This window comes from Pseudophryne corroboree, chromosome 2 (genome assembly GCF_028390025.1).
Source record: "Pseudophryne corroboree isolate aPseCor3 chromosome 2, aPseCor3.hap2, whole genome shotgun sequence".
Classification (NCBI taxonomy): domain Eukaryota; kingdom Metazoa; phylum Chordata; class Amphibia; order Anura; family Myobatrachidae; genus Pseudophryne; species Pseudophryne corroboree.
This window is the reverse complement of record NC_086445.1, coordinates 52103058-52128610: the sequence shown is the minus strand read 5'-3', so window position 1 is coordinate 52128610 and position 25553 is coordinate 52103058. Positions and strand designations below refer to the sequence as shown.

Here is a 25553-nt window from a genome sequence, read left to right as displayed (position 1 = left end):
TTGAATTCTCAAAACACCCTGAAGAAAGGTGTGAACATCCGGAAGAGTAGCCAGCCGTCTCTGAAACAGAACAGATAAGGCGGAAACCTGTCCCTTTAGAGATGAGAGTCGAAGGCCCTTTGTCAGATCATCCTGAAGAAAAGGCAAAAGGTGTGACAAATGAAACACATTAGGCGCAACTTTTTGCCTTTCACACCAAGTAATGTAGATACGCCAAACCCTGTGATAAATGCGTGAGGTGACTGGTTTTTGAGCCTGTAACATAGTCTTCCATGCAGTCAAGGCTAGACGAGGTAAATCGTGGTGGCGACAAGAACCTTGAAGAAGAAGGTCCGGACGCAGAGGTAGACGGTAAGGAGCCTCGGTTACCATGCAGCAAATAAGAGTGTACCACCGGCAACAAGGCCAATCCGGCACTATGAGAATGACCAGGAGACGCTCTCGACGGACCCGCTGAAGCAGACGTGGAATGAGAGGAAATGGTGGAAACACATACCCCAGACGAAACCTCCAAGGAGCTGTCATGGCATCGATTAGAAATGCCTAAGGAACTATGGATCAAGACCTGTAACAAGGCAGTTTCTCGTTTAGATGAGATGCTATTAGATCGATATCGGGATTGCGCAACCAAGACACGAGTGCCAGAAACACTTCTTGATTGTGTTACCACTCTCCTGGATGAACTGTGTGACGGCTGAGAAAATCCGCTTCGCAGTTCTCCACTCCCGGAATGTGGACAGCAGAGATGGCCGGAACCCAGTCCTCTGTCCAGTGGAGAATATGAGCGACCTCCTTCATGGCTCTTCAACTCCGAGTTCCACCCTGCTTTTTGATATATGCCACTGCGGTGGCATTGTCCGACAGTATGCGAACCAGGAGACCTTGAACAAGAAGCTGCACCTGAAGGAGCACATATCGGATTGCTCTCAATTCCATTATGTTGATCTAAATAGCATATTCTTGATGGTTCCAGAGACCCTGGAAATTATGAGACTGAAATACTGCACGCCAGCCCATGAGGCTGGCATCCGTTGTAACCACCATCCAGGACCAAATGGTGAATGGAGCACCCCTGGACAGATTGAAGTTCCGAAGCCATCAAAGGAGAGACTGTCGTGTCTGAAACGACAGACGAAGAAGCTGTCTGTGGAGGTTTGGACCCGTTCTCGACCAACATCTGAGCCTAGTGTTCACTCTAGGCTGTTTTAGCAGGGCGCCGCGCCCTGCCCGTTTTTTAACAGGCAAAACCCGCCCTGCCCCTTTTGCGGCGCCCTGCTAGAACACCCGCCCTCTCCCTGCCCTCCCGGCGTGTATAGATGCCGTGCGCATGCGCACGGCATCCATTCATGCATTGGGAGAGGGCTGGGGGAAGCCCAGCACCGACGGAGGTGCTGGGCACGCCCCCAACAGTGACGTCGCCGGCCAGAGACGCTCTCTATAGTAGCGTCTGTGGGCCGCACCGCCCCCTAAAATGACAGCGGCGTGGCCACGCCCCCTAATTTGCATGGCCGTGCCCCCATTTCGGGCGCGCGCACGACTTCGCCGCACGCGCGCACACATGTGCCCCCGGAGTCCGGCGCCCTGCCCCTTTTCACTCCTAGAGTGAACACTATGAGCCTGAAGAGGTCGAGCATGGAACCTGGCTTATGGCACTGCCTCGAAGGCTGCCACCATTTTGCATAAGACCTGCATGCACCTGAGGATTGAGACTCAAGGTAAGTGTAACAGAGATCGTATCCTGGATTGTAGATACTGAACCTTGTCCAGGGGTAGTAAAAATTTCTAATGTCTGGTGTCGAACAAAAGACCCAGAAATATAATCCGCTGAGAGGGAAGAAGAGATGATTTCAGAAAATTCACTATCCATCCAAAGGACTGGAGGGTGTCCACCTTGAGTCATACGTGTTGTTGAAGGAGCAACTGTGATGGAGCCTTCAGTAATAAGTTGTTTAGATATGGAGTGATGTTAACCCCCTGACTTCTCAGTACTGCAACCATGTGAGCCATGATCTTTGTGAACACTCACGGTGCCGTGGACAGACCGAATGGAAGAGCCTAAAACTGAAAATGCCAATGGCCCACCGAGCGGGAAGAGCACGGCGGGAAACTGGAGCCCGCCCTCACTGTAATATCCCCTTCAGGAGAATGTCGGGTTGCGGCTATAAAACCCCTTCAGGGAACGTACGGCAGCGGCTCCCGCTCCCCTTCCGCCTGTGCTGCTTCCGCTTCTGCTTGTTCAGAAAGAGCAGTGGTGGGATTCGGTCACCCGTCTCCTAAGCGGAGCACCTGCTGCATGTTACCGCCATCACTCGCTAAACGGGTTAAGGGGATGAGATACAAACGGGACTTTGTCCAACGCTGCAAGGGCAGGTTGCGACAGTCCCACCTGGTATAACGCCGCCTCGGAGCTGTGTCCAGCTGACAGAAAGTCCCAGAGACCTCCGGCATGGTGACTTTCTGGAGGCTGATGTGAGTGAGAAATAGGGCGCACAGCCGCCCCTAATCTACCTAACCTCACAGGCGACAAGCATATTCTAAGCATCGTACAAAACAGAATTGAAAACAAACTGATGCTCTGTCTGTGGGGAGACTGAATATGGGCGGGGTTAGAGGAGGGAGGAGTTAGTTTTTATAGATTCTGCGCCAAACTCCACGACCATACACTCTAACCCCTTAGTCAGTACGCAGCATCCCCCAGATTGATGAAAGAGAAATAATGAAAGGATAATTAGTTCTGTAAACAGTTCTTCTATTAGATGGAAAAAGTGGCCGGAGAAGGCTGGTTCTGCAGCCCCCTGATAATGTAACAGGTAAGACTTGTCGTATCAGGCAACGGCTGCTTATGAAGAAGGAAACAGATATAACAGCCCTGCGTTTCCATATTACATGGGGAGGGGTCCACGGCTATTAACTCCATTTCAAATTCACACTGATCTTGACAGGTGGTATAAGCAAAAGAAAGTAGCTCCCTATTCTCGTATCTTCTATAAAGAGGATCCCTCTGTGCTTTCATTAACCATCGAGTCACAGTCCAAGGCAATAAAGAGACCCTGGGCTTACATATTTGAAAATGTACCTATACAGATGGAGCCATGCTCATCATTGCTGCGATGCGGCATGGTGCAATACTGCTTGCTGCATGGCATGCTGATCTGCAACTCCGAGTACTGGAGGGGGGGGGGGTTGGGAAGTAGCCTCAGAACCGCAGGTATCCCCAGCACAGAGTCTAATTCAAACCTGATCACACAGCGGGCTATCAGGTCTGAACTGCGCATGTGCCGCAGTGCGCCGGCACATGCCAGAGATGCGATCGTCATCTCTGCCTAGCGATCGCCTCTGCCTGATTGAGGGGCAGAGGCGTTCGCTGGGCGGGCCGCCGTTTTGGGGGCGTGGTCCAGATAACGCAGGCGTGCCCAGACCATGCGGGGGGCAGGTTGCGGCAGCTGCGTGACGTCACACGCAGCTGCTGCGACCCGGGGAGCGACGGGTAGCTCCCTGCCGGCGTGCAGGAGTTGCGCTGGTTGGGAGCTACTTCTCAGGTACAAAAGCATCGTCGCCGTGTGATGCTTTTGTACCTGTGCGGCGGGGGGGACCTGACATGCGGGGCGGACTAGTCCTGAGCTGGGCGTCCCCTCGCATGTCAGGGTGGCTGATCGTAGCCGTGCAAAATTTTGCACGGCTACGATCAGGTCTGAATTAGGCTCACAGAACGGCTGCAGTTATTATAAGGTGTTAGCCGTTTGCGGATGCAGAGAGAAAGCAGCATTAGGACGACGGGTATCCCCGGCATAGAACGGCTGCAGTTATTATAGGGTGTTAGCCGTTTGCGGATGCAGAAGGAAAGCAGCATTAGGACGACGGTTATCCCCTGCATAGAACGGCTGCAGTTATTATAGGGTGTTAGCCGTTTGCGGATGCAGAAGGAAAGCAGCATTAGGACGACGGGTATCCCCGGCATAGAACGGCTGCAGTTATTATAGGGTGTTAGCCATTTGCGGACGCAGAGGGAAAGCAGCATTAGGACGACGGGAATCCCCGGCATAGAACGGCAGCAGTTATTATAGGGTGTTAGCCGTTTGCGGACGCAGAGGGATAGCAGCCTTAGGACGACTGGTATCCCCGGCATAGAACGGCTGCAGAAGTTTACAGTTCAGAGAAGAGCAGTTTATAAAGTTTGGTACAAAATTTCCCTCTAACAGATTAAGGGGGATATTCAATTAGCAGTGGTAATTTTTCTGGCATGAAAAACGGGTGGTTTTTGTGATTTTTGTTTTAATATCTTTTTCATAAAAAAAAATTTTTGGGTGGGAATTCAATTATTTCCCTGTTTTTTGTGCTCTAAAAATTACCCCATTTGGGCAAAAAATACACATATGACCTGGAGTAAGAGCCCAGACCTGTGTGTTTTCGCAGCTGCGATCGCGAAAACAGGGCATTTTTTCCAGGGTTTTTATCTCGCCTCAGGCAGGTGAAAAAAATCTCCAATAAGTGCCGGCATCGGAGCTACTTAGATAGCCTTTAGCGGATGAATTAGCCATGATAAAATTACCACATCTAATTAAATATACCCTTAAATGTAAATTTTCCTTTAGATGTGATAAATTAACACCAGAAGCACATTCTGGAATGTGAACGCAAGTAAAAGAATGAATCACTACTTACACAATAAACTTATTCTTTATCAGTCGATCCAATCGGCCCTTGAGAAAATGGAATGAAACAGGGAATTAGCAAAACCTGCATCTATAATACAAATACAACGGAAATAATATGGAGTACACCAATGCAAATCCAGTCTGAAACGATGGCACATTCAGGGATTGATCCAGAGCCGCAAGGATGAACTTTGTGGTGGCAATTTGAATAAAGTCGCAGACGGGCAAGTGCCAAAAAACGGAGACGCAGCCACCTCTGATTGAGGCCCTTTACATCATTTACTGCCATTGGTCTGGCTCTGTGAACTAATACTCGGATTGGCTGCGAGTTAATCTAATGCTCTGATTGGTTGGTGTAGGCTTGTGAAGCTTTACTGCTCTGGTCTAGCTCTGCGAATGTTGTCATGCTGTGATTGGCTGCAAGTCAGTCTGATCCCATGCTCGGATTGGCTACAATGCTGTCAGACTCCTGCTCATTTATTGGTATCATTCTTATATATAGCATCACATAGATTTTCTATAGGATGAGAATAAACAGGGATAGCATTAGGTCACACTTACTTCCTGTCCCGGAGATACATATTTAAAGAAGAGGTTCATATCTTCAGGGCACTTGGAAAGTAACGACGTGGTTGTGCTTTTAAATAGATTCTCCATTACCTAGAAATGAACAGTTTACAGATAAATTGCTCATTAATAGCATTTTGCTGTATCATCAGTATATGAGACAGTATAAGTTTGTAAATGACCGTAATAACAAGAGTTAGCGTTTAGGAATGTATGAGGGCTGTGACTATGGTTTCAGAATTCAGTCTTACCTCACCGCTGGGTGAGGGGTCCATCCAGGGACTGGGGGTCATTGAATGAGGAACTGTCTGTGTACTGTGTGTCATTGGATAAGGGGGGCTGTCAGTCTGACCATAGGCTGGGTGTCATTGGATAAGGGGCTGTAAGTCTGACCATGGGCTGGATGTCATTGGATGAGGAGCTGTCTGACTGTGTGTCATTGGATGAAGGGGGCTGTCAGTCTGAGCATAGGCTGGGTGTCATTTAATGAGGGGCTGGCAGTCTTACCATAGGCTGGGTGTCATTGGATAAGGGAGGCTGTCAGTCTGACCATAGGCTGGGTGACATTGGATATGAGGCTGTCAGTCTGACCATAGGGTGTGTGTCATTTGATAAGGGTCTGTCAGTCTGATCATAGGCTGGGTGTCATTGGATGAGGGGCTGTCTGACTGTATACTGCGTGTCATTGGATGAGGGGGGCTGTCAGTCTGACCATAGGCTAGGTGTCATTGGATAAGGGGGGCTGTCAGTCTGACCATAGGCTGGGTGTCATTGAATAAGGGGGGATGTCAGTCTGACCATAGGCTGGGTGTCATTGAATAAGGGGCTGTCAGTCTGACCATAGGCTGGGTGTCATTGAATAAGGGGCTGTCAGTCTGACCATAGGCTAGGTGTCATTGGATGAGGACCTGTCAGTCAGGTCCACGTACTGTATCACCGGGTGATTAAACAATATTTTACAAACAAATAACGCGTCCAACACTTTGGTGCAACACAAAGGTGGCTGCAACCTATGCATCAATGTGCTGACATGTAATCACAGTCTTGCTCACAGATATAAACAGCCACGGTTAAGACGCTACATTGGAACACCCAGCAGTGCTTTGATCCACTGGGAGAAACGGAATTGGCCTTTGAAAGCTTTAAAGAGATTTTGCAGCCGCATCATCATTACTGAGCACCTTCCACATTGCCACCCCTCCTACTTGGTAACCTGTCTGCCTAACAGCATTGCGCTGTAATACATTGACAGCAGGATATCGGTTGGTTACAATTACGGACATTTGGAGCAACATACCCGGAGCGGTGACGGCCTCACCACCGGGAGAGAGAAGACGGCACGCAATCTCAGTGAGAACGAATTGTGAGTACCCTGTCTTCCATTTCACTTACGGACACCTGATACAGCACGCCCGGGGCGGTGACAGCCTTACCACCGGGAAAGGAAGGACGCTCTCAGTCACATAGTGACAGCCACAGGCGGTAACTATCTAATTCTCAGCTTATCCAGAACTAACTATTACAGCCGGGACGCCGGCATATAAAGCCATCCGTTATACCCGTGTGGATCCTGTAAAGGAATACAATCCGACACATATTGTTTTTAAAAGGACACGTTGTATCTACTTAGATACAGTATAACACATTCATCTGAGCTGCTACTATAGCTACATTTATCTACAGTTCTAGGAATGTGCTATGATCATAAATGTTTGATGCTTGCATAGAAATCTTACTTATATACATATATTTTATATTTATGGTGCAGAATTGATTTAAAATAAAAAGTATTTTATTGTGTATAAACAGTCTCCCGACCTCATTCTTGACAACTTCACAGCCCAATAATTATTAGTATAACAATTATTATTATTATTATTATTATTATTATCTTAATTTTTAACAGCGCGATGTTTTCTTAAATCTATATTAGCCACGGTTAAGATGCCATTTTTGTATATTTTCAGTATATTGGGGTAGATGTATTAAGCCTGGAGAAGTGATAAAGCAGGGATAAGTGGGAGGTGACAACGCACCAGCCAATCATTACGGGTTTGAAAAAGGACAGGAGCTGACTGGCTGATGCGTTATCACCTTCCACTTATCACAGTTTTATCACTTCCCCAGGCTTAATACATCTGCCCCAATGCTTTTAAAGGAGACATTTAATAGGAAAGCCAGAAACCCAAAACTCTGACACATCGATGAGTGCTGGAGCCTCATTTGTATATATAAGAATGTACATGGCTGTTATTATTCAAGAATCCCTACTCAGGGCACTCCTGAGCGTGTTCTATGGATCCTAATGTATTGAGATTAGGACAACAGGTACTTCAGAGGATGCACCAGCCACTTATGCTATGTTCGATATGCTATGTTCTGATGAAGGGAATGTTATTTTTGTAATGGAAACTGTTGTTGACCACAATGGAGGACACATAGGACATTTGTAGCACTTATCAAGTGACTTGTACAGCCATGTCTCCAACTGGTGCCAAAATTTGGAACTAACCATTATTTAATTTTTTTCAATAAATGGCTAGCGTATCCTCTGAAGTACCCGATGTCCAAATGTATTTTCATTACGGGCCTTATAGCTCCATAGGAGCTCTAAGTAGAGATGTGGCATCTTTCAAGGTGGTATAAGACCGCTACCATATCACTGTGCATCCAACACCAGCCTCCCATTATCCTAGCCTCCGGTATTCCTCCCTTTACTTAGTGAATAGACTCCCGGTAGATATGCAGCCTCCGCACTGTGACTAATGCGCTCAGCAGTGATTAATATACATCTCTATGGCACCTGCATGATGTCCTCCAAGCTTTCTGTAAAAGAGATTTCCGCCTCCACCATGTAAAACTCAGCCAGATGTCGCCGACTTTGTGAATTCTCAGCTCGGAATGTAGGACCGAATGTGAACACCCTGGCCAGCCCTCTGGATAAAAGCAAAGGAGATGCACAGATTGTCGCACAGATTTAATACACGCAGAGGGAAATACGGTCACTTCTACGGGTGATGCAGCAAGATTCCAATTCATTGCACTGAATGAAAAAAAACATAAAAGTATTCCGGATCTTAGACGGGGAAACTCCTCTATTAATTGGATATAAATAGGGACAGATTAGCTTATTGCAAGCACTCCTTGTGTAAAATACTGCAAACAAAACATACATCCTGCCACACCAGATCTATGATAGACTAATATCTGGGATAAAACCATGTAATAGATACTGAGCGTGATTTAGACAAAAATACTGTTAAATTGAAATCTGGTTTCACCATACAACTCATTGCCGCTTTAAATTTAGCCTAAATAACGCCGGATTCTTCATCTAGGAACGTATTACGTAACCCCTGATGTGTAGATTGATATTAACAACAAATAAAGCCTCTATTTGATATTTATTTATATAGCGCCACCAAACGCCACAGAACAATTAATCTCCAAGGCTGTTTATTATGGACTATAAGGACTAAAGGGCCCTACACACTGAGCGATCCGCCGCTGAGCTCCCCGACGGTGGATACGGCCGACACGGCGGCGGGGGGAGTGGAGTTTCTTCACTCCCCACGTCACCCGGCTCCATAGAAGTGCAGGCAAATATGGACGAGATCGCCCATATTGGCCTGCACGCACAAGCGACGGGGCACCAGCGATGAACGAGCGCGGGGCCGCGCATCGTTCATCGCTGGTGCCTCCACACTCAAAGATATGAATGGTATCTCGTTCACTAATGAACAAGATCGTTCATATCTTTGAGTATTATCGCCCAGTGTGTAGGGCCTAAAAGGGGAACATTTACTAAGCAGTGATAAGAGTGGAGAAGTGAGCCAGTGGAGAAATTTCCCCATCAACCAATCAGCAGCTCTGTATCATTTTATAGTATGCAAACTATAGATGTTACTTCAGTGCTGATTGGTTCTAATGGGCAACTTCTCCACTGGCTCACTTCTCCGCTCTTATCACTGCTTAGTAAATGTTCCCCTAAAGTGTTTATGCTCAATAGATCTGTCCATGGCGACCCTCTCTCGCCCCAGTGCTGCAGGCTCTCACGTTGGCAGAGAGAGGCGTGTACATCTGAGCTGGCGGGGTGATCATGGCACACTTGCTCTGCAGGAATGTCCTGTGGATTTATGTACCGGCGGGCGAGCCACTGATATCACAGCGACGTAACGGATAGACATTCCAGCTTTCTGACCTGCGTCACCTGACGCTAGAACGCCGTGCTGAAGATGTGAATTCAGCGGTCTGTAATTCATTGGGAACATGATGCTTTTAAAGTATACATTTTAAAAAAAGCTGTAATTTAATATTAGGGGAACCTTTCCGGTTTCCATATTTGCCAGACTTTAGGCTTTGCTGGCCAATTGCAGTAACAGATGGTTAATTCTGCCCTAACTTGAAACGCTAGAGAGATGTTCTGCAGGAGGCTATGGTGGTCATTCCGAGTTGATCGCTCGCTAGCAGTTTTTAGCAGCCGTGCAAACGCTATGCCGCCGCCCACTGGGAGTGTATTTTAGCTTAGCAGAAGTGCGAACAAAAGGATCGCAGAGCGGCTACAAAGTTTTTCTGTGCAGTTTTAGAGTAGCTCAATACCTACTCAGCGCTTGCGATCACTTCAGCCTTTTCAGTTACTGTTCTGACGTCACAAACACGCCCAGCGACACCTGTGCTTTTCCTGGCACGCCTGCGTTTTTTCGAAAACTCCCTAAAAACGGTCAGTTGACACCCAGAGACGCCCACTTCATGTCAATCACTCTGCGGTCAGCAGTGCGACTGAAAAGCTTCGCTAGACCTTGTGTGAAACTACATCGTTCGTTGCAATAGTACGACGCGCGTGCGCAATGCGCTGCATATACATACACAGAAGTGCAGTTTTTTTGCCTCATCGCTGCACAGCGAACGAATGCAGCTAGCGATCAACTCAGAATGACCACCTATGACTGATATTCAACGTTACATAGGTAGTAATAGAATTATGTAGGTCTGCTTGTATTTTACTAAATGCATGTACCCACTTAAATACAGAATTATTTAAATTATTACTAAATATTTCTAGGAAAATGAAATGAAATGATCAATTACAAGGGGTACGAGGGGTGAGGGTACTGATTACACAGGCGTAGCCTGTCTGAAGGGCCCAGCGCAGCCAGGAAGGAAAACGCAGCGTTACCCTGACATAACTTCCAAGTGCAGCTGACCAGACACGGTGAGGAATGCAGGCACCCCAAAAAATCCTGCGTCGTCCCCGGGCGCAGGTACTCTGTTTGTAGCCTGCAAGACAGAAATCGGCAATAAATTAGGCGGTCTCACCATGCTGGCAATGAGTGCTCATACCACGTTATACTGCCTACTAGTGGTATAAAGAGCGGCTAGGATCCTCACTAGGTACTGTCAGTCTCTCAATAACATAATGGGAGGTCACATTCCAAAAATGATGAGCGATCAGGACACCAAAAATATGTAATAAAGTGAAATATATTTTTGGACAAAATTTGGGATACACCAGCACAGCTTTCTCATCACTCCAATCCCCCCACAGATATCAGCTCACGCAATGCCGAATGGGTAAAAAAAAAAAAAAACATTTAAGAAACTACCAACCCAAATCCATTAAGTATTGGAGGCCAAAAAGGAACAGTGGTACTCCTAGCATGTGGCTAATATACTGTTCAGTTCATACCTCAGCAACGGATTATCTCCAGGTTTGTACAGTACAGGATACTGATGGCTTGTATCAGAAATAAGGTCACCAGTGATGTAGCACAATACCGGTTATCCAAATAGTACTCAAGTGGCTTCCTGCTGTCTCTATTCCCCTCATCCTGCTCACGGACACATCACTCATCTCCTGATATACTCTGTGCTGCTGGGGATCCAGCTCCTTCCACTATATAACTCTCAGTCTGTGGCTTCCTGCTGCCTCCATTCCCCTCCTCACATCACTGCCCCTGTCACATGCAGCCCTGTCCTCACTGACACATCACTCATCTCCTGATATACTATGTGCTGCTGGGGGACCCTGCTCCTTCCACTATACAACTCTCAGTCTGTGGCTTCCTGCTGCCTCCATTCCCCTCCTCACATCATGTCACTGCCCCTATCACATGCAGCCCTGTCCTCACTGACACATCACTCATCTCCTGATATACTCTGTGCTGCTGGGGATCCAGCTCCTTCCACTATATAACTCTCAGTCTGTGGCTTCCTGCTGCCTCCATTCCCCTCCTCACATCACGCCACTGCCCCTATCACATGCAGCCCTGTCCTCACTGACACATCACTCATCTCCTGATATACTATGTGCTGCTGGGGGACCCTGCTCCTTCCACTATACAACTCTCAGTCTGTGGCTTCCTGCTGCCTCCATTCTCCTTCTCACATCTCGTCACCGCCCCTGTCACATGCAGCCCTGTCCTCACTGACACATCACTCATCTCCTGATATACTATGTGCTGCTGGGGGACCCTGCTCCTTCCACTATACAACTCTCAGTCTGTGGCTTCCTGCTGCCTCCATTCCCCTCCTCACATCTCGTCACCGCCCCTGTCACATGCAGCCCTGCCCTCACTGACACATCACTCATCTCCTGATATACTCTGTGCTGCTGGGAATCCAGCTTCTTCCACTATATAGTTCTCAGTCTGTGGTAAAATGAGAAAGTTTCGGGCAAAGATATGTGCATTGCATTTTTTGGGCTTTACAGAGTCGGCAGAAAGAATTGCTGCCTTTTCTTACACTGGTTGTAACTGTAGCAAAGAGAATTATACTCCGTAATTGGGCAGTCTCCACTCCTCTTCAAGCGGTTATAAATGCGCTGCTACAAATCCTTTATTGTGACAGGAGAGCAACTATTCCCGATGTTGAGAGTAGTGTGGGATGACAGATAGACAGTGTCTAGTTAGACAGTCAATAAGTTAGACAGTCAATAGATAAACACCACATATTAGACAGACATTAGGTCGACAGTCAAAAGGTCAACACAAAAAAGGCAGACACCATTTTTTTTGCATTTTTGGGGTTTGTGTGGATAGTTATGTCATCTGGAACCCCCAATTGTGGAAAGTTATTCCCTCGCCATGCTTCGGGCTCGGTAGCTCACCACAAGGTTTATAACCGATTCTTTGCCGACATGGATAGAGGAGGTATGAATTAAACCAAAAACGTGTCAAATTACAAAAAAAACCCTGTGTCTACCTTTTTTATGTCTGCCCTTTGACCCTGTGGACCTAATGTCTAACATATGGTGTCTATCTAGTGACTGTCTAACTACACACTGTCTATCTATCACCCGAATATTGTTGAGAGAGGGGGTGGCCGGTTTCTATCTTACTATTAAGACCCCCATATTGAAGTTTTTAGAGACTACAAACTGGTTTCTGTATTGTAATTTGGATTGACATCTTTAGAATTCTTAATACTGTATATTTGTAATCTTATATCACCTTATCCAGTTGTTGTATTTCCTTTTATTTTGTGGGAAATATCAGCATTCCCCCACTGCAGGGCTGTTCGGGAAATGGGAAGAGTCCGTGCACTAGGGTCTCTTATTTTATTTCGATGTTTGCCCCTATTGTGTTGGTTTACTTTTTTTTTTTTTTTTTCAATCAAAGTTTTTTTTATTTATTGAGACAGAGTGAATATGCAAATCGAAATGTAAAGCGGTGGTGGGAACAGTTGTGCATAGGATGTTCACAGATCAACAATAGTGGGAAAACCAAAGTACATGAACCTACAAGAAGTCAAATTTGAAAACACATTTCAACATCAAATTTTGAGAATTGAAATACAACAAAAATAAAAACTGCAATAAACCAGTAGTAGAAGTGTCTATATAAAGCTTACTAATTGCAACATCGTAGAAGTACCAGAGGGAAATAGCCAAGGAAGGAAGATAGACTAAAGACAAAAGAAGAACTGCAAAGTAGGGGGGAAGGAAGAGGGGAGGTCAGGGGGAAGGGCAACTCCTGACGAGTCGGGAGGTAAGAGGGGTGGCTCGAGGAAAAAAAAAAAAGGGGAGGGGGGGGGGGGGGAATAAAAATATATTGTAATCGAGTCCTGTTGTTCCTGTTATTAACCAAGACTTGGAAGAGGAGAGTTGTGGTATCTATACCAGGGGAGACGGATAGAGTGAGATTTTCTTACGGTATTGTTTTGTAAGTTTGTGATGTATTCCATTTTGGAAATGAACCAAATCCTATTTATTAATTCTTGACGGCTGGGCGTTTCTAAAACTTTCCAGTGACGGGCTATTTGATATTTGGCCGCGCAGGATATGTGGAGAACCAGCTGGTTTGAATCTCTGGGAGTTTGAACTAGCGGAGCCCACAGAAGCAAATTGGTAGGTGAAAAGAACATCGGTAGATCAATTAGTTGAAGGAGGAGAGTACGGACCATTTCCTAAAAACGCATAATCACTGGACAAGACCACCAAATGTGGTAGAAAGTTCCTATCTGCCCGCAATTTCTCCAACAGAGATTAGAGGTATCAGGGTACATCCGGTGTAATAGTTCCAGAACCAAGTACCATCTTGTGTAAATTTTATATGAATTCTCACGGATGGCCACGCTGATAGAACATTTCGAAAACGCGGTACAAATTTTGGCCCAGTCTTCTTCAAAGATGTAGCCCTTGATCTGTTTCCCAGGCCTGCTCATGCGGTTCAAGGGGAGGGGGCTCCGGGGACAAAATGGACTTGTAAAGGAGTGATATGGCACCTGTCAGTGGGATTGTGTATGCAAATCCTTTCAATGGGAGAGGGGGGTTTGTAATGGATATAACAAATGGAGAGAGGAGAGAAAGTGACAGATTTGCAAATATTGATAGTGTAGGGAGGTAGTTAAGTCATAGTTATCTTGCAAGTCGGAAAATTATTTGATGGCATGAGTTCCTGTGAAATGATGGACTCTAGTGATACCTGCTGTAGTCCAAGGAAAGGCCATTGCTGGAGAAAGCCCTGGGGAAAAAGCAGGATTGTTCCAAATAGGAGTTACTCCCAACATCTGAGTGTTAACTCCACCACAGGAGATGGAAAGTTCAATGGAGGGTAATGTTTGTGAGGGATCCAAGGCAAATATGAGACCGATGGTAGGCCTAGTAGGTCGCTCTCAAGGTCGACCCATCGTTTGGTGTGTTTTGGGGCAAGCCAGGCGACCAGTTGGCTTAATCTCGTCGTGGTATAATAGCCTTGAAAGTTAGGGAGGCCTAGACCACCATTCTGAGAGTGTTTGACTAGGATTTCCCGTTGAATCCGAGGTTTCTTATGGTTCCATATGAATTTACAAAGTGTAGTCTGGAGGGTGTTGAGAGTGCATGGTGGGACCTGAATTGGGAGTGTCTGAAATAAATACAAGAGTTTAGGAAGCACATTCATTTTTATTGCGTTGATGCGTTCAACCCATGAGAGATAGTAAGATTCCCATTGCTGGACATCTTTGAGAAAAGACCTAATAGTAGGGGGATAATTGGCTCGGTAGAGAGAGCTATAGGGTTTTGTAATAAGGACTCCTAGATATTTTAACGAGTGTTTATGCCAGGAAAATTCAAAATGTGTCTTTAATTGGGAATTAGTATGTCCAGGGATGTGGCAGGAGAGCCTCAGATTTCGTCTGGTTAATTTTATATCCAGAGAGATTACCATATATAGATAGTTCTCGAAAAAGATTCAGGAGGGAAATATTTGAATTCGTCAGTGTGAGGAGTACATCGCCAGCAAATAAAGATATAGTATACTGAGAGTGGCTAACAGTAAGCTCAGAAATATCCGGAATGGATCAAATAAGACTAGCGAGAGGTTTGATCACAAGCGCAAAAATGAGAGAGAGGACAGTGGGCACCCTTGTCGGGTACCGTTAGTAATTGTGAAGGGGTCTGACAATAATCCGTCGGAGAGTACTGAAGCTGATGGGTTATGGTACAAGGCCTGTATGGCCTGGAGGAATTTCCCCCGAAATCCAAAATGTTGTAAGGTTTGCAGCATGAAGGGCCAGGAGACCCTGTCAAAGGCCTTCTCCGCGTCCAGAGCAAGCACCAGAGATGGGGTTTTGGTAAGAGTAATGTAATGAATGATGTCAACAATGCATCTGATGTTATCGAGTGCTTGTCTGGATGGGACAAAGCCCACCTGGTCAGGGTGGATCAGGGAGGGAAGGAGTGGATAAAGTCTGTTAGCCAGTACTTTAGCAAAAAATTTTAAGTCGGTATTTAGGAGGGATATAGGCCGGTAATTGGATATTAAATGAGAATCCTTGTGGGGTTTGGGGATAACAGTAATAGTGGCTTTAGTAGTTTGAGGGTGGAAAGGAGAGCCTTCTAATATGAGGTTAAACAAAGAGGAGAGGTGTGGGACTAAAGAAGGTTGGAAGGTTTTATAATAGGACATTGGAAAGCCATCCGGGTCTGGCGCTTTTCGACGATTTCAGAGATTTGATGGCGAAATTTAAGTCAGATGAGGTCTCCGAATCTAGATGGGGTAAATTGCAAGACAATAAGTAGTCAGGTGACGTAGAGCGGTTCGGAGCTGATGTAGATGGTGTACACAGTAAGTTGTAGAGCAGTTCATAATAAGTTTTGAAAAGGGTGTTAATAGTGACCGGGTTATAATGGAAAGGGCCGTTACCGCTTTTTATAGCTGATACAGCAGTCTGTGCTTTCCGGGCTTTTAATCTATTGGCTAGCTGTGTGTCGGCTTTATTGCTCTTTTCATAAAATTTTCGCTTTAACCAGCGCAAAGATCTCTAGTTTTTTTCAGCTAGTAGAGCATTCAAGGCCGCTCTGGCAGTTGTGAGTTGAGTATAGAGAACACAAAGGTTGCTTTTATGTCGAGTTTCTAGGTTATGGACCTCGTCCGTGAGGGAGGCTAATTTTTGTTTAGGCTCTTTGTTTCTGTGATAGGCGTAGCTAATGATACAACCCCTTATAACAGCTTTATGGCCCTCCCAAACCAAAGGGGTGCAACAGGAGTCACTAATATTTAAGGTGAAATAGTCTGAAATAGCCAATTTAATTGAGGGATTTTCAGTAGTGTTTCATTTAGACGCCAGGTGGGTCGGGTAGCGGGAGTATCTAAAAAGTCGAACGTAGCAGTTATAATGGAGTGATCTGACCAAGGATTGGTAATAATGGACGAATTTAAAAGGTGTCTGGAAGCTAAGGTGCCGCAAAAAAAAAAAAAAAAAAAAGCGGTCAATACGAGAGTATGGTTGGTGTGGGGTTGAGTAAAAAGTGTAATCCCTAGATGTAGGGTTGACAGTGCGCCAAACATCAAAAAGTCCAGATTCTGTAATATGCTTGTTTAAAGAGCGAGACGAAGAATCACGGTGTCAAAAAGAAGAGCAAGAGGATTTGTCAAGAGCACTATCTAGGTCCTCTAATTATTAAATAACCCTTCCTAAGTTTAGACAATACAGAAAAGACAGCATTAAAAAAGAAGGCGTGTCCAGAATTGGGGGAGTACATATTGACGATTGTGCATTCTAAATGTCCAATCATGCCCGTTAAGATGACATATCGACCATCCAAGTCTGTGTGAACAGAATGGAGTGTAAATGGGGTCTTGCTGCTAGTCAAAATTGCAACTCAGTTGTGTTTAGATTGGCTTGAGGAATAGAAAATTGTTGGGTAACGTTTGGAAGCTAGAGTTGGGTGCGATTGGGATTTGAAATGGGTCTCCTGAATGAACATGATGTCTGCTTTGAGGGTTTGTAGAGATCGGAATAAGGACGAGTGTTTCTGGGGAGCATTAAGTCCTTTGACGTTAAGTGAGGCCAAAATTAGGGGCATTGGCCCTCATTCCGAGTTGTTCGCTCATTCTTTTCCTTCGCATCGGTGCGATTTTCCGCTTACTGCGCATGCGCAATGTTTGCACTGCGGCTGCGCCAAGTAAATTTGCTAAGAAGTTTGGGATTTTACTCACGGCATTACGAGGTTGTTTCTTCGTTCCGGTGATCGTAGTGTGATTGACAGGAAGTGGGTGTTTCTGGGCGGAAACTGGCCGTTTTATGGGAGTGTGTAAAAAAACGCTGCCGTTTCTGGGGAAAAAGCGGGAGTGGCTGGAGAAACGGGGGAGTGTCTGGGCGAACGCTGGGAGTGTTTATGACATCAAACCAGGAACGACAAGCACTGAACTGATCGCACTGGAAGAGTAAGTCTGGAGCTACTCAGAAACTGCAAAGAAAAATCTTTTCGCAATCTTGCGAATACTTTGTTAGCAATTCTGCTAAGCTAAGATTCACTCCCAGAGGGCGGCGGCTTATCGTGTGCACTGCTGCGAAAAGCGGCAAGCGAGCGAACAACTCGGAATAAGGGCCATTGTACATACAGATTAAGGAGAGAGAAAATAAGGAAAGAAAGAAAAAGTGTGTATGGGGGGGGGGGGGGGGATGGGAGATAAGAGTAGGTGCGGGCACCGGATTTGTCAGAAGGGGGGGGGGGAAAAGAGAAAAAATTAGAGAAGAATGTGGTTGAAAGGGAGAGAGCGGTAGAAGAAAAAGGAGTATGTGCAGGAATTCCTAACGACCAGCGGAAAGGAATACACACAGAGGGTATGATCAATCGGTCCAAATTGGAGAAGTATCGGGTGAATTCCGTACTTCCTCCAGGGGAAATGAAGTGGCTAGGGAAGTAGAGTGAAAATTCACAGTACAAGAACACGTGCTTGAGGGGGCGGTAGGTGGAAAAGAAGGTCATGACCCTCCAGTGGTGCAGTGAGCAGAGAAAAAGTAAGAAGCGGTCAAAAGGTAACGCCAGTTGAAAACTAAGAACATATTAAGCAGGAAAAAAAAGAAAGATTAAAAGGTGACGAAGCAGTAATGTGAGTAGTAACTAAACATGGGCGTAACCAGGGAGGTTAAACTTGAAACTACCAACAGATAAAATAACACTTGAAAAGCGCGGATAGAAAGGTCAATGTAAGTCTCGCCCAGGCGTCCCGGGAATTTCACAGCCATGTGTCGGCTGGGAGAGTAGTATGATACCAGCGACACATCCCCACTAAGTGGGAGGTGCACAAAGGAGCTCAAGATGACCAGGACAACTACAGCGAGACAACAAAACCAGATAATTGTTAAACAATAAACATTCAGTTATCGAAAGAGAGAGTGCATCAAGAGTAGGCAACTCTTAAGACAGTGGTTCCCAAACGTTTTTGAATCACGGCGCCCTAGAATATCAGAATTTTTTTTCATGGCACCCCTAGGCCAAAAATTTCTGATTGAGAAATTTAGAAAGAAATATTACATTAAGTAGATCGCGTTTATATGTCATCCTTAGGGTCAAGTTGTGTGGTGAGGGACAAGATTTGCTTCTGTTTGGCCACATATTTTATGACTGGCAGCCGCCACTACTGGTTTTGCCTATTATATTGACCATGAATAATTTGAATTGGTCCTGGACCACCAACCCAGGGCACCCCTGCAAGTGTCCCGAGGCACCCCAGGGAGACACGGCACACAGTTTGGGTACCTCTGTCTTAAGAGATGCCCCTGTGTTAAAAAAAAAAAAAGTTATAATTTAAATTTTCCTTTTCTTTTCAGGGTAGTGCCTAGTGAAAATATACTGGTGATAAACAGGAAGGGGGAAAAAATAAATAAGGGAGGGGGGGGGCATACTATTGATCACATAGAGACAGAAGGAAGAACTAGTGCATACCAACACTCTAAGCTTAAAAATAAATAAATCAAACATTTACGGCTTCCTAGACATAGCGTTAATAGAAGAGTTCAAGCAATCGTAGTGTTGCAAGCAACTAGGCTGGTAGAGAGTCGGAAGTTGCCGCTGGAGTGGTGTCCGAATCTTCCAGGTGTGACAGGAAGTCCTTCCCTTCTCTCAGGTCCCTGATAACAATCGTTTTTCCTTTAAAGTCAATCAGAAACTTAAAGGGGGATCCCCATCGATAACGGATCCCTTGCGAACGAAGTGAGGAGGTCAGGTCACTGAGTTCTCTTCTTTTAATCAATGTAGTGGGAGCCAAATCCTGGAAGAACTGCAGTTTAGAATTTTCAAATAGTATATGCGGTTTACTTCGAGTCTGACTGAGGACCAATTCTTTAACTTTAAAAGTTGAGGAAGCGCATAACAACATCTCTGGGAGGTTCGCCATCATGCGGTTTGGGTCGAAGGGCCCTTTGAGCCCTCTCCAAAGGCAATTTTCGAGATCCCAGATTCGGTACGGTGGAAGAGAATAGTCTGTGCAAGTAGGCCTCGAGATCTGCAGGGGTAACAGACTCTGGGACATTCCGAAGATTATTTCTCCTCTCTCGATTCTCTAAATCTTCGTCTTTAGCTCGTTAGTCCGATAGATCTTGGATAATGTGATCAATACCTCTAGAAGTCGCGTCGTGGTCTTTTTGGAGAGCATCCTGACGGGACTCCAATTTAGCGGTTCTAGAAGATATGGAAGATCTGATTGGGGTGGTCACCTTATCTAGTTTGGACACCAGCGATTCCTTAAAGTCCATAATGAGCTAAATGGGGGGAAAATTTAAATGATGACTATTATATTGCTTACAGATCTCGCTACTTCTTTCTACTGTATGTATTTGCCTCCCAATACGGTCAACTATAGACATGGTCCGCCGCGGCGTGAGTCCCTGGGCGAACGGGACCCCGCTCTCCTGGTCCAGGCGGCGGTGAGCAAGCAGGGTTGGTCATGGGCAGTCTCCCGGATGTAGCTGCGGAGGGTCACAGAGCCGCTGGAGGTCGCGCTGGTCACTGTGGGAACGCGAGTTCCCGGCTCGAGAAGGGAGACGGGCTGCAACCCGCAGGAGCACTCCCCTGTTCCGCTACCTCGTCTCACAACAGGGTCTCAGGTACCGGGGAGCCTATATGGTAGTTTAGGGGCCCCAAGTAAAAAAAAAAAAAAAAAGGTGTGCAGGGTGACGAACAATAGAGCGGGCTGGGTAAGGAGCTCTCGTGCAGTATGTCCACTTCAGGCTCCGGTTAGGCCACGCCCCTTGTGTTTGTTTACTTTTAATATTGGTGGTTATTTTTCAAAATTGAAAAAAAAAATTTTTCTATAAAACCTTTCCCCCTTTTACACTTGGGCAGCATCGTAGTTTTCTCTGGAGCCCAATAGTTGGATATGTATGACTAGATACGCCGCATCTGCAAGGTCTTGATTCCGATTTGGGCTCATTTATTCATGTTTTATTGTATAGTACAAAGTTCTGTTTATATACAATTCTCTTTTTGGATTAAAAAATTGTTAGGAAAAAACTAAATTGTTGGATCCATACTGAGATTAAACAATGCAGTAACTCAATTCACAGGAGATATATATATATATATATATATACACACACACACACACACCACACATATACACACACATACATACATACGAAACACATTTACATACATATACAAACAAGAAACATAAAATCCCTCTGCACACTGCAGTCAGTAAGTACATAATTAAACCTTTCTCCTATATAGAAATAAAGCGCGGGAGTCTTAGTCATACGCATCTGACTACACCAGAAGTGTCACTACGACGTCGGCATCTTAGTTATAAATAGGGGTTGCGTAGACACAGCCTGAGGCGGCTATAATAATCCATCCCAGTAACGGAGGGTCTGTCAGTGTGCAGAAACCAGTCTGCGTTTGGACTCACACCTACCTCCACCTGGAAGAGCTCTCCTGCTCCCTCGCAGTCATTAGATGTAATTACGGGGGTGTGGATGTGAACGTATCCATTGCTCTATAACCGGAGAGAAAGCAGGAATAAAGTTACAGTGTACGGCATAATCTCCAGCAGCCTGTGTGATGGGATTGTGTAATGACGCCAGTCACAGCGGGTAATGCGGATATGATGCAGGAGTCACTGCGCAGTAATGGAGATGAAATGTAATAATCATTATAGGGTGATTCAGGAGAATTTAAATTAGTCTTTCTGCAAAATGATGGAATCATTAATCCCTATGAGAAATGACGACACCTGTGCACAGTAACACGGTCGTCTTTTTCCTCATCGTCCTCCGACGGGGGGCAGAGAGGTTTCTCAGGGGAATCTGAGTCACTTGTGTATGCGGGCAGTGAGATAGGGATTGCTGCGTGTAATTAGGATACGGAGTCTCCAGACTGGCCTGCTTCCTGACATCACACAGGTAACAACACACTAAATATTCAACAGATGGAGAAGAATTTTTTTGTTTTAGGAAGAGAGAAGCAGATCCCTTTGTTGGGATCTTAGTCTCCTTTCAGTAACGCCTGCACCTTTCTTTTGTTAGGAAGGATTGGGCTATGTCCACTTAGGTTCTGCCTGCTCCCTCCTTTGCTAGGTGGGATTGGGCTCTTCTTAAAGATTTGTCTTTTAAAACCTGCACCCTCCCTTTAGTTAGGAGGAATTGGGCCAGTCATGAATGACTAAAAAGAAAACATATATATATATTTAAATAAAGAAAACGTCAAGGAGCAGGAGCTCCCTTCTGTGCTTGTACCTCCTAGGCACAATTTTCTAAACTGAGGGAGGAGGGATGTGAAGGGGGAGGAACCGGCTGTGCACACAATGCTAATTTTAGATTGTGCCACACCTCCGGTTGCAAGCTTCACACCCCTACTGTATAAGACTCCAGTGTCCCCTAGTGGATGAAAGAGAAAACAGGGCAGGGATGTAATAGAGTCCAAGTTCAGCAGCCGTGAGGAATTGCGGACAAACAATAAAAAAAAATTTTTAAAAGGGGAAATCATTTACAACGCATGGTTTAGCCTCGTACACGATTGCCTTTTTTTTTTTTTTTTTAAACAACCGAGTTCTGCCCGGCATCCCGCACAGCCGCTGAGCTCGAACGTCTTTATATGCCAGCCCTGTAGTGCAATGACATGCAATATACTACAATAAACTCTGCTTAATTAGTATACAGTATATAATAAGAATTTACTTACCGATAATTCTATTTCTCGGAGTCCGTAGTGGATGCTGGGGTTCCTGAAAGGACCATGGGGAATAGCGGCTCCGCAGGAGACAGGGCACAAAAGTAAAGCTTTTACAGGTCAGGTGGTGTGTACTGGCTCCTCCCCCCATGACCCTCCTCCAGACTCCAGTTAGGTACTGTGCCCGGACGAGCGTACACAATAAGGGAGGATTTTGAATCCCGGGTAAGACTCATACCAGCCACACCAATCACACCGTACAACTTGTGATCTAAACCCAGTTAACAGTATGATAACAGAGGAGCCTCTGAAAGATGGCTTCCTAAACAATAACCCGAATTAGTTAACAATAACTATGTACAAGTATTGCAGATAATCCGCACTTGGGATGGGCGCCCAGCATCCACTACGGACTCCGAGAAATAGAATTATCGGTAAGTAAATTCTTATTTTCTCTATCGTCCTAAGTGGATGCTGGGGTTCCTGAAAGGACCATGGGGATTATACCAAAGCTCCCAAACGGGCGGGAGAGTGCGGATGACTCTGCAGCACCGAATGAGAGAACTCCAGGTCCTCCTTTGCCAGGGTATCAAATTTGTAAAAATTTACAAACGTGTTCTCCCCTGACCACGTAGCTGCTCGGCAGAGTTGTAATGCCGAGACCCCTCGGGCAGCCGCCCAAGATGAGCCCACCTTCCTTGCGGAATGGGCCTTAACAGATTTAGGCTGTGGCAGGCCTGCCACAGAATGTACAAGTTGAATTTTGTTACAAATCCAACGAGCAATCGACTGCTTAGAAGCAGGTGCACCCAACTTGTTGGGTGCATACAGTATAAACAGCGAATCAGATTTTCTGACTCCAGCCGTCCTTTAAATGTATATTTTTAAGGCTCTGACAACGCCCAACAACTTGGAGTCCTTCAAGTCGTCTGTAGCCGCAGGCACTACAATAGGCTGGTTCAGGTGAAACGCTGATACCACCTTAGGGAGAAAATGCGGACGCGTCCGCAGCTCTGCCCTATGTCGAATGGAAAATTAAATAAGGGCTTTTATAAAACAAAGCCGCCAGTTCAGATACTCTCCCGGCCGAAGCCAGGGCCAGTAACATAGTCACTTTCCATGTGAGATATTTCAAATCCACATTCTTTAGTGGTTCAAACCAATTGGATTTGAGGAAATCTAAAACTACATTTAGATCCCACGGTGCCACCTTAGGCACCACAGGAGGCTGTATATGCAGTACTCCTTTGATAAAAATCTGGACCTCAGGGACTGAGGCCAATTCTTTTTGGAAGAATATTGATAGGGCCGAAATTTGAACCTTAATAGATCCCAATTTGAGACCCATAGACAATCCTGATTGCAGGAAATGTAGGAAAACGACCCAGTTGAAATTCCTCCATCGGAGCACTCCGCTGCTCGCACCACGCAACATATTTTCGCCAAATACGGCGATAATGCTTCGCGGTGACTTCCTTCCTTGCCTTTATCAAGGTAGGAATGACTTCTTCTGGAATGCCTTTTCCTTTTAGGATCTGGCATTCAAACGCCATGCCGTCAAACGCAGCCGCGGTAAGTCTTGAAAAAGACAAGGACCCTGCTGAATCAGGTCCCTTCTCAGAAGTAGAGGCCACGGATCGTCCGTGACCATCTCTTGAAGTTCCGGGTACCAAGTCCTTCTTGGCCAATCCGGAGCCACTAGTCTTACTCCTCTTTGCCGTATAATCCTCAATACCTTTGGTATGAGAGGCAGAGGAGGAAACACATATACCGACTGGTACACCCAAGGTGTTACCAGCGCGTCCACAGCTATTGCCTGCGGATCTCTTGACCTGGCGCAATACCTGTCCAGTGTTTTGTTGAGGCGAGACGCCATCATGTCCACCATTGGTTTTACCCAACGGTTTAATAGCATGTGGAAAACTTCTGGATGAAGTCCCCACTCTCCCGGGTGAAGGTCGTGTCTGCTGAGGAAGTCTGCTTCCCAGTTGTCCACGCCCGGGATGAATACTGCTGACAGTGCTATCACGTGATTCTCCGCCCAGCGAAGGATCCTGGCAGCTTCTGCCATTGCCCTCCTGCTTCTTGTGCCGCCCTGTCTGTTTACATGGGCGACTGCCGTGATGTTGTCCGACTGGATCAACACCGGTCTTCCTTGAAGCAGAGGTTCCGCCTGGCTTAGAGCATTGTAGATTGCTCTTAGTTCCAGAATGCTTATGTGAAGAGACTTTTTCAGGCTCGACCACACTCCCTGGAAATTTCTTCCCTGTGTGACTGCTCCCCAGCCTCTCAGGCTGGCATCCGTGGTCACCAGGATCCAATCCTGCATGCCGAATCTGCGGCCCTCCAATAGATGAGCCTCCTGCAACCACCACAGAAGGGATACCCTTGTCCTCGGCGACAGGGTTATTCGCAGGTGCATCTGAAGATGCGACCCTGACCATTTGTCCAACAGATCCCTTTGCATGGAATCTGCCGAAAGAGATTGCTTCGTAAGAAGCTACCATTTTTTCCCAGGACTCTTGTGCATTGATGTACAGACACCTTTCCTGGTTTTAGGAGGTTCCTGACCAGGTCAGATAACTCCTTGGCTTTTTCTTCGGGAAGAAAAACCTTTTTCTGAACTGTGTCCAGAATCATCCCCAGGAACAGCAGACGAGTTGTCGGCATTAATTGGGATTTTGGAATATTCAGAATCCATCCGTGCTGCTTTAGCACCTCTTGAGATAGTGCTAAACCCATCTCTAGCTGTTCTCTGGACCTTGCCCTTATTAGGAGATCGTCCAAGTATGGGATAATTAATACGCCTTTTCTTCGAAGAAGAAATATTATCTCGGCCATTACCTTTGTAAAGACCCGAGGTGCCGTGGACAAACCAAACGGCAGCGTCTGAAACTGATAGTGACAGTTTTGTACAACGAACCTGAGGTACCCCTGGTGTGAGGGGTAATTGGAACGTGGAGATACGCATCCTTGATGTCCAAGGATACCATAAAGTCCCCTTCTTCCAGGTTCGCTATCACTGCTCTGAGTGACTCCATCTTGAACTTGAACTTCTTTATGTACAGGTTCAAGGACTTCAGATTTAGAATAGGCCTTACCGAGCCATCCGGCTTCGGTACCACAAAAAGAGTGGAATAATACCCCTTCCCTTGTTGTAGAAGAGGTACCTTGACTATCACCTGCTGGGAATACAGCTTGTGAATGGCTTCCAAAACCGTCTCCCTTTCTGAGGGGGACGTTGGTAAAGCAGACTTCAGGAAACGGCGAGGTGGCTCTGTCTCTAATTTCAACCTGTACCCCTGAGATATTATCTGCAGGATCCAGGGATTTACCTGCGAGTGAGCCCACTGCGCGCTGTAATTCTTGAGACGACCGCCTACCGCCCCCGAGTCCGCTTGCGAAGCCCCAGCGTCATGCTGAGGCTTTTGTAGAAGCCGGGGAGGGCTTCTGTTCCT

At 46.1% G+C, this 25553-nt stretch overlaps 1 protein-coding gene across 3 annotated transcripts in view; it reads right to left on the bottom strand.

The window, feature by feature from the left end:
- Positions 1-25553, bottom strand: part of NARS2 (asparaginyl-tRNA synthetase 2, mitochondrial) — an 83204-nt gene that overhangs the window by 23860 nt on the left and 33791 nt on the right. For all 3 annotated transcript variants that reach the window (XM_063951315.1, XM_063951311.1, XM_063951312.1), the window contains exons 6-10: positions 20843-20923; positions 10399-10499; positions 8026-8158; positions 5217-5315; positions 4663-4700 (exon numbers count right to left, since the gene is read on the bottom strand). In XM_063951315.1, the coding sequence (XP_063807385.1) occupies positions 4663-4700; positions 5217-5315; positions 8026-8158; positions 10399-10499; positions 20843-20923 (452 nt within the window). The remainder of the gene's footprint in view (positions 1-4662; positions 4701-5216; positions 5316-8025; positions 8159-10398; positions 10500-20842; positions 20924-25553) is intronic.